The sequence below is a fragment of the Rhinolophus ferrumequinum genome, chromosome 22, assembly GCF_004115265.2.
Source record: "Rhinolophus ferrumequinum isolate MPI-CBG mRhiFer1 chromosome 22, mRhiFer1_v1.p, whole genome shotgun sequence".
Taxonomy (NCBI): Eukaryota; Metazoa; Chordata; class Mammalia; order Chiroptera; family Rhinolophidae; genus Rhinolophus; species Rhinolophus ferrumequinum.
In genome coordinates, this window is record NC_046305.1 from 53161362 (window position 1) to 53176388 (window position 15027).

Sequence of the window (15027 nt, forward strand, 5' to 3'; positions counted from 1 at the left end):
ATCATTACTGTAGGGAAAGATTAGACGGGGTTATTAATTTATTCTTTATACCCTCCCCTTTGAGTCCCCTAAAGGCCAAGTCAAACCCCCACCTGAAAAGGGCCCTCTGGAGTGCCACTGAATGGCAGCGACAGGAAGAAAGTGGGAGACCAGCTTGGGGAGGTCTCCCCAAAATCCGTCCCCATGTCCCCTCACTCACTTCATGTCTATTTACTATGCAAACTACAGAAAAAGCCATTTGACATTCACTGCCCTGCCAAATTTCACTCCAATCTCATATATTTAGGATCAAGAGACGAGTCCCCCACCTTTACCATACGGGTTCCTGACGGTGACATATTGGTACCCGTGGAAAAATGCTTTTCCTTCAAGTCAGGTGCCCTCATCCTTTTAAAGAAGAGACAGGTGTGTGTGTGTGTGTGTGTGTATGTAAAACACAGCCACATACACGCCTGTATATATTTTACAAAATCTTTCTTAAAAATGGAAGGAAACTTACAGACAGTACAACGTATCCTTTTAGTGGACAATTCTCTAAGTTGTGACAACAGAGTCACAGCACAGGTGGCCTCCTAACTACCAGATAACAAGCCACACCGGGGTATTTCCATTTCCCCAAAACGTTTTATCACGCACGTTGCAGTTACTGCTTCACCCACACCACCCGCTGGCAACTGCTGCTCTGTTTTCTGTCCCTTTCGTTTTGTTTTGGTTCAGAATGTCGGATAAAGGAACTCAGACAGCAATGTAGCCTTTTGCGCGGCCTAATGCGTATGAGGCCAACCTTGGCTGTAGCCTGTATCGGCCTTCCTTTTTCTTTTTCTTTTCCGGCCAAGCAATAGTCCATTACACGGATGCACCCCCTTTTGTTTATCCCGTCACCTGTTGCAGGACATTTGGGTTTTCCCAGTTTTTAGCCAAAATAAATCAAGCGGCTACAAAGATTCTCTTACGGGTTCAGAAGAGCTGTTTTTCATTTCCTCCAAAGCCTTCCGGAAGTGGAAAGAGTGTCGAGAGGTGAGTGTAAAAGTAAAGCGTTTTGTCCAAGTGGGGCCAAAGGGGGGGCGCGCGCATCGGGGGTCCTCACGAAAGGGCGGGGGACCTGGGCTCGCGCCTCGCCGCTGTCGGGGGCGCACGTCCCCCCCCACCCCTCCTCCCCGCGTCGCTCCACACGGCAGGAGTTAGCAGGACGAAGCGGCCCGGGGCCCAGGTGGTTACCTGTCTCGGGTCCATTGCGCCCCAGAGGCATGTCCGGGCAGTACGACCCTCTCCCGGTGCGCCCCGCCCCGCCCCGCCCCGCGTGGTCCTCGGTCTCCAGGGGCCAGACTCCGGTCAGTGCAGTCGGGACAGGAACCCCCCCGCGCGGGCGGACACGGCTGCGGCTCAATTTCACTTTCGTTTCTCCGGAAGGACCGCCCCGTCGCGCAGTCGGGCCGAGGGGAGGGGCTGGGGCCGGCGGCACTGGCCCGAGTCCCGGCTTCCAGACCTGATCCTTCCACGCAGGAGAGGGGCAGGTTACCGACTCTTCCTTCAGGAAAAGAGCCATAAATACCGAGCTGCCCACGCCCCTGGCCGGCCCCTCGGAGACATGGGGTAAAACAGAGGGAAACGAAGCCGCTGGGGGGCCTAGCCCTTCAGAAAGGGCCCAGGCGCTGTCCTGGTCCACACGAGTGTCGCCCTGGTCCACACGAGTGTCACCATGTCAGATGTGCGAAGCGGCTGGGGGTGGGGGCCAGGTCTCTACAAAGGACTGCCATCCCCACTGTGCACTATTTACTCACATTCCTTGGTAACAGCCAGTAAAATGCGAGGCAATAACAGCAACTGAACAATTCAGGACCTACATGAAGCCACCCCGGCGCCATCACCCCCCCAGCAGGGGCGAAGCCCTCACAGCCAGCTCCACGTCCTCTTCACACCAGCTCTACAGGGGGGCGTGACTGCCAGACGACAGGTGGACACGGAAGCTTTCCAGGTCTGACTGCACAAAAAGCACCCTGCACCATTCCTCGACACACGCTCCTTACACCACAACTTTCCAAAAGATCACTTCTGTTATTAGAGGGAACAAACTCAGTTGGTTTCGTGATCAGGCGTATGTGTCAACTCTATCTTACTCAAGGTGCGGAGGTACTCGACAGCCCTCTCCCCTGTGAGAAATTATTTTGTTTCATTGCAGTTTCAGCCCCACTGCTTTTGAGATTTACAGGCAGCCCCTCTACAGCGGACGCCTTTCTCCACTGTCCTCCCGTTGCATGCACTCTGAGTGTCAGTCACCTCGGATTTCATTTAGTGTGGGCTGCGGCCTCTCTCCCTCTGTCTGGACAGTGTGTTCCTCCGCTAGAACGAACTTCCTGCACTGCTTCTGGCCAAACAGGCTTTCAGGATCTGCTTTGAATAGGGTGGCTGCAATGGGTGCGTCCTCATTCTGTGCCTCTCCGTTCCTCTGCACCGACCCTACTAGGGCACTGGTACCATCCTCTGAAAATGCCTCATTCACTCATTGATCACAACTGCTGAGCACCTAGTATGTGCCACATGTTTACATACTGAGGACACGATGGGAATAGGAGTCCCGTCCTCAGCTAACAGGCTGGTGGGGGAGCTGGCTGCCCCAACGTTCATCACCATCTTCTGAGTTTCTTGTTTACACATCTGCCTTTAGAGCTGTAAAGTCTTCTTCTCCGGGCAGCGAACATGTGTTATATACCGCCCACCCCCCTTGCAGTGGTGACCTTCAGTAGGTTGGTTTTTTGAGTGAATAATCAGTCGGAAAAACAATAATAATAGTCGGAATAATCAGTTGGCAAAACAGTGGTCCAGGAACTTGACACAAGAAATTCAAATATCAGTAAGCACGTGGAGCGTGCTCAGTCTCATCCCCAGGGTGACACGCACAGACTTCCCGCTCACCCACCGGACAGGCCACATTAAACATGTGATCGGGCCAGCTGGGGACAAAGGTGCGAGCAGCCGCTGGTCACCACAGGGCACCAGCTCACTGTCACTCCAGAAAGGCATGAATAGTCACGCCCTACAATTCAGTGACTCCACTCCAAGACCTGGAGAGTGTGCAGGAACTTCATTGCTCATTATTCAAAATAGCGTCCAAACTGGAAACAAATGTCCACCAAAAGTGAAACACATAAATGGTGGCATACAGCTACGATGGAATATTGTATAGGGACCAAAAAAAAAAAAAGAACTAGGGCCACAGGCAAGCAACAAGGTGGGTAATTATCGAAACATGCTATCAAGTGGAAGAAACCATATACACACTATACGGTTCCATTTACATGAAGTCCTACAGCAGGTAAAACTAAACTGTAGTCTGCACTGTATAAAGGATAGTATGTGTATGATACCTGCCACAATTTTAAATGGTAAAAAAGGAGAACAAACTCCCTAGAACAATTCCAGCCTGTCTTCCCACATTCTATTTTCCACTGAAGGCAAATGAGTTGGAGCTTACCTCTGCTTTCTTGCCTTCGGGCTAAACAATCCCACAGCCTTTAACCTTTGTACAAGAATGTTCCAGAAAAGCCATAATCACAGCTATCGTGCAGAGGAAAGTGCACCGCTGCTGCCTGCATCCCTTTAGTCTACCATGGGAGGCAGAAGAGGCAAATCTGTTTGCTAAGCTGAGGGTCAGTTGGTGCCTTGAAGAAAGAACAGCTCCGTGATTTAACCTGAGCAGCTCGAGTAACCAGAGTCTTATTCATAAACCTTTCATCTCCTCCCCCCAGCAATTGTTTCGGCTCCCATGGGCCTGAGAGGTGGTGACGGAAATCTTTGTGCTGCTCTATGGTAGGGACTCGACCAGTTGGATGAAGCTCTTTAAAAAATTAACCCAAAGTACCGGCCTGATTACAGGAAATATAGACAAGCAAACACAGTGAACATGACCCCCAGTCCCCTCTTTGTCAATTCGCTTATGCCTACCTTCCCGTGTTTTCCCGTGCAGAGAGGCACCCTGACCCCAGGCTCCTCTTCTAAGGCAAGTGCTCAAGTGCCCGCTGCCCCCGGGAAGTAACCCACAAATGCTGTGTACATACCACTGAGGGCTACTTACCAACGACCACCTAAGTGATTACTGTCATCTAAAAGAGGGTACATATGCAAAAGCCCCTCACTCGTCGGTGTTCTCGGAAGTCTGGCTTTCACACCACTGGGCTCCGTTCCGAACGTGCCTTCAGGGGCCTGGACCTCCCAGGTTATGGGGAGGCCGCCTTATCATCTGGCTACTGAGATGGTTTTAGTTTCCAATCGCTGCTATTCTTGCGTTTTCACTATAAATAACGGTTCGTCTGGCTTGTTGTGGATCTTCTGTTTAACCTCACTGCGTGCCGGCACGCAGATTTATAACAAGCGTTTTCAGTCTACAATTTCCTCTAAGCAGACTCCTGCACATATGGGCTCCATCCACTTGGATCTTCTTGCTCCCTATGGTAAAGCAGATGTCTGCAAACTCCCTCAATATTTGCTCACAGTGACACTGCAACAGAATTGCACTGTCTGTGAATGTATGCTACCGAACTTGTAACATAGTATCATAGTATCAGAAAAGTCGTAACTTCCTGGGTTAGTTTTAAGTACTAGGGCATCGTTTTAGACTAGGATAGACACGCACATAAACAAACTCAGGTTATCTTCATTCCTAGGAAATACATAATCCATCGACTCGCTAGACACACATCTATTGCTCTCCTCTTTTTGTTGTTTCTTTTCATTTCTTTATCATTGGGGTTTTTTTTATTCCACTGTAACACTTACTGTCACATCAACATAATTTTCAAAATGCTCAGGGTCTTCCCACAATCACTCAACTTGCTTTGAAACCTGTAAGGCTTTGTGTAGACAGAAGAGTGAGTTGCCACCTGGCTGAGTGGGGCTCCCCCCGGCATTTCTGCTCATGTATATGCAGTTGTGTGTTAATGACTAGACTGGCTTTTGCAGTTACAGGATACAAGAGATGCCTCAGGTACTCCCAGGAGAAACAGAAGTTTCCGGAAGTGCCTGTACCCAATCAAGTTACCCAGTAAATGACAACAGAAAAGCGGTATTCATAACTACGTGTAGGTGCCAGGCGTACGATGGTAGGTATAATCATATATGTAGATTAAATAAAAACACTAACACGTGAAGTCAGTGTGTATGGCTTGACCTGTTTCACAGCAAAGGAGGACATCAGAAAGAAGAAGACCGACAGCCGTTCACTGCCGATACATTTCTGTGCTCCAAAAAAGTGATGTAATATTTGAATATGTTCATAATAAAAGTTAAAAAGCACAGTAATAAAAAATATGCAGACAGACAGGGAATCACAGTTAAAACACACATGCAGGAGCCGGCCCGGTGGCTCAGGCGGTTAGAGCTCCATGCTCCTAACTCCGAAGGCTGCCGGTTCGATTCCCACATGGGCCAGTGGGCTCTCAACCACAAGGTTGCCAGTTCAATTCCTCCAGTCCCGCAAGGGATGGTGGGCTGCGCCCCCTGCAACTAGCAACGGCAACTGGACCTGGAGCTGAGCTGCGCCCTCCACAGCTAAGACTGAAAGGACAACAACTTGACTTGGAAAAAAGTCCTGGAAGTGGAAGTACACACTGTTCCCCAATAAAGTCCTGTTCCCCTTCCCCAATAAAATCTTAAAAAACAAACAAACAAACAAAAAGCACACATGCAGGACTGAGCTGCTAGGTCCTGCCCACACACTTAGATAAGAGCAGGCACGTACAGCACACGTACAGCACTCTCATGGACCCGCGCTGTAGTCGATCTTAACCGTCGTGACCACCTTATGAAAGATCCACGGTGACTGCCCTCATGTTACAGAAGAGGAAACTGAGTCAGAACAAAGTCATACAGGTTGTTCAAGGTAACAGAGCCAGCGACTGGCAGAGCCCGGACTCGCTCAGACCGGGTGCCCTTGGCCTCTCCACCCAGCTGCCCCACCAACATGGCATTCCACAAAAGGCAGTTCACAAAAAAGGAAATCCAAATGCCTGTCAAGCACTTGGGGAAATATTCAATTGTACTAGTAACTAAAGACATGAAAATGTAACACGATTTAGGTTTTCGTTCAGCCAATTAGCAATTTAAAAAGTGAGACCACGCAGTGCTGCTTGGGGACTGACGCCACAGCCACCTCCACCATCTAATCTCCCACTCTGGAGGTCCACTCTGGCCCCCCGCCAGGTTCTCGCCTATGATTAGGTCACCGCCACCTTGTTCGTTAAACCCTTCAGTGGCTACCCACCCCTCTGGATAAAGGTCCAAGCCCAGTGTGCCCTGCCTCCGCCAAGCCTACCCTAACCAGACCTCACAAAAGGCACCTGTCCAACCGCTACAGAGCACTCTTGCAGCCACGAAAAAGCCGTGGCACGATTTTCTCCTGCAGTCCTATTCCTATGCCAGAGGGCAGCGGGCATAGAAAGTTTTAGGACCATAACCCTAGGAAGCTTTCTTCATAAGCCGCGTCACCAATTAGTCACACATTTGCACCGTCACTGGATTAATCGTAGTGGCTGTTTCCTGAGCAGTTTGCGTCTTGCACCCCCACGACCCAGCGATGCTTTGGCTACAGAAGGTACTCAACAGGTAACTGTCAGATGACATGCATTAATGATTGAGGGAAAGAAAGAGAAGGGGGCAGAAACAGGCACTCTGCTATGCTGGTGGTTAACACGCAACTGAGGGTGCAGCTTTTCCACAAAGTCAAGCATGTTCGTAACCTCGGCTAATACTCAACAATCATTATTATTACCAATGTAACCCTATTACTGCGTCGTTATCATGAATAAATGTAATAACAAATTCATAAAAATCGACCTTGAGGTGGATGATTTGAAATCCAGGATGAAAACATGTTTGCCAAAGTATCGTTTACAATAGCAAAAATCTGAAAACAGCTTTCATGTCCAACACTGGAGACCAGGCCAAGTAGATCGGGTGGTCATAAATTACAGGACACATGAAAGTGATATTTACAGAGTGAATGCCATGGGGCATGCTCTGTTCACAGTAAGTGGAAGGAACATAAAATTGTAAACAGAGAACAGCTCTTAGCTTTGAAAAACTATATGCTTACATGGCCCCGAGTGCTAAGCGCCTACCCTGGAATGGTGCCTTCCTCCTTGAGAGCCCCGATTCTGTCCACTTTCCTCGGAGAAGCCCGGGCTCCCTCCCCAGGACAAGGGGCTGAGTCTAACAACCTGGTCTTGGAGGTTTCATCTTTCGGCAGAGACACAGGTGACACAGCTCAGGGCAACGGAACACACCAAGAAGTGTGTCGGGGGCTTTCTGTGACAAGGTCCCTTGCTGTGCATGGAGACGCCCTCAGGATGGCGGGAGGGAGGGCTGGGGCACTGCTGAGCTGCCAGTCAAGCAACGCTGGGGCTGACCCCCACCCCCCACCCCGTGGGAAAGCCAACACGGCAGTGCACAGAAGACACCAAACTATGAATAACAACGTCAGACAGGTAGAGTGCCCCGTGATTTTATTCATTTTGATAGTTTTCTACAATTTTCAAGTTTCCTATACTAAAGCATCCATCATTCCCCTAAATAGGGAAAAAGGGTAGTAAGAAAAGATAAATACACATTGAGTGAAACTTTCGTTTAAGAAGCTCAGTCTAGTAATAGAAACAGCCATGTAAAGAAATGATTAAACTATGATGTGAAAACCACAAGGAGACACACCTCACAGCTCCCAGAATGGCTAAAATAAAGACAGAAAAACTCACAATACCTAATGTTGGCCAGGATACGGAGCAACCAGAACTCTCGTACACTGTTGGTGGGAATGTAAAATGGTACGATCATTCTGGAACATCTCAGGCTGAACACACAGCTCATCTCAGGCTGAACACACAGCTACCTTATGACCCAGCAACTGTACTCCTGGGTAGTAACCAAGGAAAATGAGTAGAAAAGGCCCCGGACAGACTCATACAAGAATGTTCAAGTGGGAAGGAGAAAGGGGTGTTGCTGTTTAACGGGTAGAGAGTTTCAGGTTTGCAAGATGAAAATGTTCTGGAGATGTTTTGCGCTGTAAATATAAGTAACACTACTAAACTATACACTTAAAAATGGCTGAGATGGTAAATTTCACGCTATGTGTTTTTACCACAATAATAAAAAAAGGAAGAAAAAGAAAAGAATGTTCACAGAGCTTTATTCTTAACAGGCCCAAACTGGAAACAAACCAAATGTCCATCAACTGAAGAACGAACAATCTATGTATCTTCAGAGGACACTGACACACGCAATGTGGTTGAAAGAAGCCACAGACAAAAGTACGTGTTGTATAATTCCATTTATAGGAAATTTCAGAATAGGCAAAATGAATCTCTGAGGACAGACATCAGGGCAGCAGTGGCCCTTGGGGACAGTGGAGACTACAAAGGGGCATGAGGGAACTTTCTGGGAGGATGGAAATGTTTTCTTTTCTTGATTTGGATGGTGATTAAATGGGTATACTATGTATCTGTCAAAATTCACTGAATTCTGCACATATAAAGTATGTGCTGTTTATTGTATGTAATTATATCTCAAGAAAAGAGAGTTAGGGAAACAATGGTTAGATAAGGGGCTACATTCATTTTCTTGGCTACACAATCGGAAGTTGTGAGGGGAACAAGAGTGCTTCTTTAGACCAGATCAACAGCCACAGACAAACACCGTTTCATGCGGCAGTTTATAGAAATGCTAAGAACATTAAAATAATGAGAATTATATATGTACTGAATCTCAGTGTTGTGAAACGAGCTTTGATATTCTGATAAATTACTTTAAAAAGGAAAAATACATGATACATTAATGTAAGGATCTTTAAAACAAAACATAGGCCTTTATCTAATTCAAACCGATTTTATTTAAAACATTATACAATATTTCACCAAATATCTCGTTAAAATCTGAAATAAAACTGAATGGTAACTTTTTAAAGTAATATGTCAAAAACGAAACCATAAAACACTAGAATACAGAATGAAGAAAAACATTTTAAAGCTAACAAGCAAATAAAAAACAAAAAATTGTCTACAGAAGAATGAAAAATAGATTTTGTATGTGTAATGATAAAGCCAAAATTAGATGGCAAACAACAACTTGGAAAAATATTCACAGCAAATAAAGTTTTGTGTTTTTTTTTATAATAAGCACATACTCATGGTTTTTAGAGGATTTGTATATAATTATAAAAATAACAGAACACAGTAAGCGACTAGATAAAATATTAACTGAAAACTTACAAAATGGAAATAAAAATGGTTAATAGGCCTATGCAGAAAGAGTTCAAACTTAATCATAATAAAAAATGCAAATTAAAACAAGCCAGTGTTTTTCCATCCAGCTAAGAGTTTCCTTCAGTTAAAATGCCCAATCCTGGAGAGGGCAGGGGGAGACTGAGGCAGTGAATGGTTAGGCATCGCAGTGTCAACTGGTCGTGACCTTTTGGGAAGCAAGTCAGGACTGGGCAACACAGAAGGACATTGCAGCTGGGAGGACGCGGGGCCTGGGTGTTTGGGGGTAAGGCTGGGGTTCATCAATCGCCTTCACCCCAAGTCTCTACAGTATCAGTGTGAGAACTACTCGTGTTAGAAAAGAAACAAACGGGTCATGCCCACCTCCCTTTTTGGTTTTCTGTTGGGGGGTGGGTGTGACATGGGTACCCGAAAGATAAGGCAGTGTGACAACCAGGAAGATGGCTCTGGGGTGGGGGTGGGGCGTTTGGATAGGATTTGGGCCCTCCCTGGGGGAAGGCTGAAGGACAGATAGGGCTCCGGGCCAGTGGATCCCCACGCAGCTCGGCCACACGCCTGGAGGCAGTGGTGGGAGCAGCAGAAGCACCTGGAAGACAGGTATGGAAGACTGAGGCGTAGACCAACATGAAGAACACGGCGGGTGGGTGTGAAAACCAATCAACGCCAACAATATCTGTACACAGTCCTTATTTTATTTTATTTTATTTTAGAGCTATAACTGTAAAACCCTAGGAAAAGGTCAGGAAGGAGACACACACCAAGCTATTATTAGTAGCTCTACCTTTGGAGGGTGAGATGGGTGGGATGGAGAGGGGCTCTCATTTCTTTTATAATTTTCTAACCTGAATATATATATATATAGCCTTTCTTGAGTGTTTTGGTATTTATAAAGAAAAAAAGTGTTCAAGTTCCCAAGCCTCGATCCCAAAACTCTGGTGCCTGGTACATTGTAAGTGCTCAGTTAAATATTTTAAAAAATAAATCAGAAAAAAGACTCAGACTATGGAAAAGCCTTACTGTATGTCCTATCACAGTTGGGAAAGGTTTGGGGGGAGTGCAACATCTCACAGGGTGGGATTTCCACGTGGCTTCTCCTTGGGGCCCGACCCGTGGCCTCCGTGGGTTCAGACAGAGGCACAGGGGAGCGGTTCTGCCTTTCCAGGATGGGCCCGCAGTTTAGCATTTACAGTGACAACTGTATCTACCATGCAGATGGGAGTCCTCGTCCACGGGATGCTGGCATTTTCTCCCTGTGGGCAGATTTTCATTCATTCGTTTAATAAACATTTATTAAGCACATACTATGTGCCAGGCACTGCCCTAGGGCCTAGAGATACAGCAGTCAATGAAACAAAACCTCTTTTCCTCATTATTTTCGGGAAGCTGATGTTCTAGTGAGGAAAAGATAAGTGATAAATACACTACACAATGTCCACTTGGTTGCAAGTGCTATGAAGGCAAATAATGCCAGCTGGGGGGTGGGGGGAGGAATACGGGGCGAGAGCTTCTCTGTTGTCAGGGGGCTCAGTGTAGAGGGCTGACCAGTAAACCACCGTCAAACAGAAATCAAACCCGCAACCGTTTTGCGCTGAGGTGTCTATGGGAACCCAAAACACTGCCTAACTCGCATATGGAAGCCCAGGAAGCCTTCTGGGAAGAGAAGGCTGACAGAGTCCAGAAGGAAGTCACAGTGCAGGGGGGCGCCCCAAACAGCAGGTGCAAAGGCACAGAAGGGACAGAACACACGGTCGATGCCACAACGGAGTCACAGTGTGTGACTGGACAAACCAAACCAGGGGGGTACATTCCCATGGGAAGGCTCTGGAAGGGCCTCAAAGTGGGATGTGAGCGTACGTGCCACACACATGTAAGGTTTCTGCCTGCCTGGTACCTCTGCACTTCCCATCCCATGTGACTACGGAGAGGCAGCTTATTCCTGCATCCCAGGAGTGGGTTGGGGACACAGAGCTGTCCCATCGTGGAATCCCTATCTGCTCGCCCACAGTGATTAGTTATAATGCAGCGGTAAGGTCACAGACTAGCGGCTGCCAGTAGTCAGCCTTTGCAGGATGTGTAGAGAAGACAGTGGGGGGAGACTGGGGCCAATCAGCAAACGGCAGCAGAGAAAGGCAGGGCCAAGAGAGAGTCCTCAGGATTTCATTTCAGCCTCATGATCCAGCCGTGCCTGAAGCTCATCTTTAGACTTTCTAGTCAAATGATCAAAGAGGGGAAAACCCCTTTTCTGGTTGAGTTTACACTGGGATTCTGCCACTTGCAACTAGATTAATACACCCCCTTTTGGGGAAAGAGCTTCACTGTGTGTGGTAGTGGTGGGGTACAGAGGGAAATGGGAGGATGGGTCACGTCAGAAGGTTTCTCCCATTAAGTTTGATAAAGACAGTGAAATATAAGTCATAGTTTATATGGGTTATATAAGCCTTGTGAGTTCCTAATAATTCACCACACCCCCTAAATCGTCTTCAAACAGAGCCAACACTGAAGAGCTCATCAAAAACATCGAGACTATTATGTTTAAATGTATTTTGCTGTTCCCACGTTAATGCACATCAGTCACAGATCTTTCCCAAATATTGAATTTTGCAACAAACTTAGTATTTTGAACTCTATGTGTGATACCAAACAATCAACCAGTGTTTTCCAGAAAACTTAACTCGAGCCGCTGTACCCAGTATGGTCCAAGCCTCACAGATGTTGGAGCAACACAAACTGCCGTATCTCCAGAGAGCACTACGAAAGCCCAACAGCTCAGATCCTGCTGTACACATCTCTGAAAACTCTAATCAGGTGGTCACAGAGAGTACCAGCCTTGGTCTGACACACAGCTTCAAATCTTTATCCCCATGAATCACAAAGATGCTCGTATTACACTGTTATAGTATAAAAATAGTTTGGCTTACGGGCGCCTTTGTGTCTTAAGCAATGGGTCTCCTTCCAGTAGAAATAACAGTACCTTAAGATCTTTTTCTTCTTTCCACGGGCATTTACCAAATATCTACTGTGTGCCCACGATCCCAGCACTGGGTGCCCGTGAGCCTTTCCTTTTTCTTTGGGTGAAAAAGACCAAATCTCGTTTCACATCTGGACAGTGCTGGGTAAAATAAAAGACAGTTTATCACTGGACAATTTCAGATGTTATTCTTGCAGCAAATACTGGCCCTCTCCTCTGCTTCTGCCTCCCTTCCCCCATGACACAGTGGCCAGGGCTCTAGCCACGGAGAAATAACAAACTACATAGCCTGAGGCCTGGGTTCAAGCTCCAGTTCTACCATTAGCTACTGTGAGGATCTTGGCCGAGACTCAACCTCCTGCACCTGTAAAATGGGGATAATACTTACTGCTCTGGGTGGCTGGAGGGATTAAATAAATGTGTGTAAGTAAAGTGCTTGATACAGTGTCAGGCAGGCAGCAAGCGCTCAATAAAGAGAAGCTGGAATTACTAGAATAAAGTGAGGCCTTAACTTCTTTCCAGTTCTAAAATGTTATGAGGTCTAGAGTAAAGAGAGAGAGATGATGGGTTTTGAGATTCCCCCTCCCACCTACTCGCCCGCCCCCAAGTCTGCTTTATCACACCTGGCAGAATAGCAAACATCCAAAATAGCAAAAAACGTTCCCCTGCTTCTCAAGCAGCTGTACCAGTGGGAAACCTTCAGCAAGGGAGCCAGTTCAAGTGCCTGGGGGCTGTGCCCTTGCTAATAATAGCTAGACACTTCAACTTCTGACAACAACCCTGCAAGGTAGATATAATTATCCTCATTTTGTAGATAAGACCAAGTAGGAGTAGAGAGGTTAAATAAGTCACTCAATGTCACACAGCTGGTACACTGGCAGACCTGACTCCCAAGTTCACGCCCCTTTCCTTTGGTTCCCTGCCCTCCCCGTACAGCAAGCACTCAACTATTAGTCCAATAAAGAAATAAGGAAAACTATATTCCAGGACGTCTGAAGCCACGGGAACAAGCTTCTTTGGTAAAGGGAGAAATTGGCATCGTCACTCACATTCGCACGACCGTTTATTCGATGCTCCTGCGTTCTCTGTTCCCACTGACCTGTTCTATCTAGCACACCGGGCTCCCTCTCCCGCCACAGCCACGGTGCAGGCCTGAGTGCGAGTCTCCTCCCTTACCCGCTGAGACGCTGCTCGCTCAGCGAACCGCACGCTGGGACTCCCCCACGCTGCCTTTCAAATCCAACGACAGGTGTCCCTTTTGGAAAGGGAAGTTTCCCAAACGGTGGCACCAACACGAACACCCGAGGCAGGCTTACCCTCTAGTGGGGCGCAAGAATGAAGCCAAGCCGATGAAGGCAGGGGAGGTGACGCAACTAGGCCTCCCGCACCGGGCCAGCCCCAGGCGGCGTGCGGCGGCCGTGACCCCGCAGTGGGCGCTCCGCGGCGGTCGCCTACGCCATCCCGGTGGCAGGCACGCCGAGGGCGGCGGGTGTGATCGCAGGGACGCGGCGCGGGCCCCTGCAGCGAGGACGCCAAGGCGCAGAACGGCGCGCACGGGGGCGCGTCCCAGGCGCCCAGCAATCCAGCCCCTCTCGGAGTCGAGGGGGTTGGCGAGAGGGAAACAAGGGCCTCGGGTACCCAGCTGTTGGGCTGGCACGGGCGCCGGAGCATCCATGCGCCGCCCCGGCCGCCCACGGGCGCGCGCACGCGGGCGCGCACACACACGGCGCGGGCGCGCGCACCCGCGCCCGGGCCCCGGCGCCCGCCTCTCCGCCCGGCTGCGCGCCCGGCCGCTGCCCGCCGCCCCACCGGGCCCCGCCGCCACCCTCGGAGCCCACCCGGGCGGCCCCGCGCGACCCCTCCCGTCAGCGCCCGAGCCCGCGGCGGCGGCGCGAGCCGGGCGCCGGGCCCGGGAAGGTGACGGCGGAGAAGGCGCAAGTGTCCCTCTTACCGGGTCTCGTAATCGTCCGGGACGCAGCCCACCGCGGAGGCTGCCACGGCCGCCGGACCCTCCCCCCGCCCGCCCCCACCACGTAGCCCTCTCTACCTTCAGTCGGAATCAATGGCCCGGTCGCGGCTTGGTGACATCATTGGCGCGCCGCGCGTGGGAGGGGGCACCACGTGATTCCTGCCTCTTTTGTTTGCGTCCTAGTTCGGCTGCGATTTTGTGGCTCGGTCTTCCTCGGGTTTTGACCCATCTGGGATTGGCGCTGTTGTGGGCGCCGTGGGGAGTGGGTCCGTGGGCGTGGGGGCTGCAGGTTTGCTTCCGGCCTTGAGCAAACGCCAGTCGTTGGGCCAGAACTGCCGTAATTGGGCCACAAGGCCTGAGGCAGTCGGCGGGCACCATCTTTAAAAAAACAACAAAAATATGGACCTTAAGTACATCAAATTAATAATGCACTTTATTAATAATGCACTATAAAGGGAGTCCTCGGAGGCCCTTTAGATTAAATCATTTTGTAAGTGATGTAATGAACACCCCCTTGAACTCGCCACCTCACCACCCCAACCCAAGAACTAAACTATTACCAGTAACTGTCATCTACTCTTACCGTTCGTGCTCGCCATCCTTTACCTCTGCCTCCCCCTCGGAAGTAACCTGCATCGTGATTGGTGTCTACACAACTCTTACATTGCTTTAATTTCTTTTCACATTTCTGTGCATCGTTAAGCAATACTTTTTTATAAGAACACCAATCCCATTCACGAGGGCTCCACCCTCACGACCGAAGCGGCCCCCAAAGGCCCCCACCTGACACCGTCACATCTGGCGTTAGGGTTTCAATATATGAATTC

At 49.0% G+C, this 15027-nt stretch overlaps 1 protein-coding gene across 4 annotated transcripts in view; it reads right to left on the reverse strand.

Annotated features, from left to right (window-relative positions):
• The window catches only part of ADAR (adenosine deaminase RNA specific), a 36687-nt gene extending 22410 nt beyond the window's left edge, over window positions 1-14277 (reverse strand). Inside the window, exon 1 of one of the 4 annotated variants that reach the window (XM_033092618.1) lies at window positions 1219-1345. In XM_033092618.1, the coding sequence (XP_032948509.1) occupies window positions 1219-1233 (15 nt within the window). In that variant the 5' untranslated portion in view covers window positions 1234-1345. Of the gene's footprint in view, window positions 1-784; window positions 891-953; window positions 1096-1218; window positions 1346-14182 lie in introns of those variants that run through there. The other 3 variants (XM_033092617.1, XM_033092619.1, XM_033092616.1) reach the window with 3 other exon arrangements.
• Between the last annotated feature and the right edge of the window lie 750 nt (window positions 14278-15027).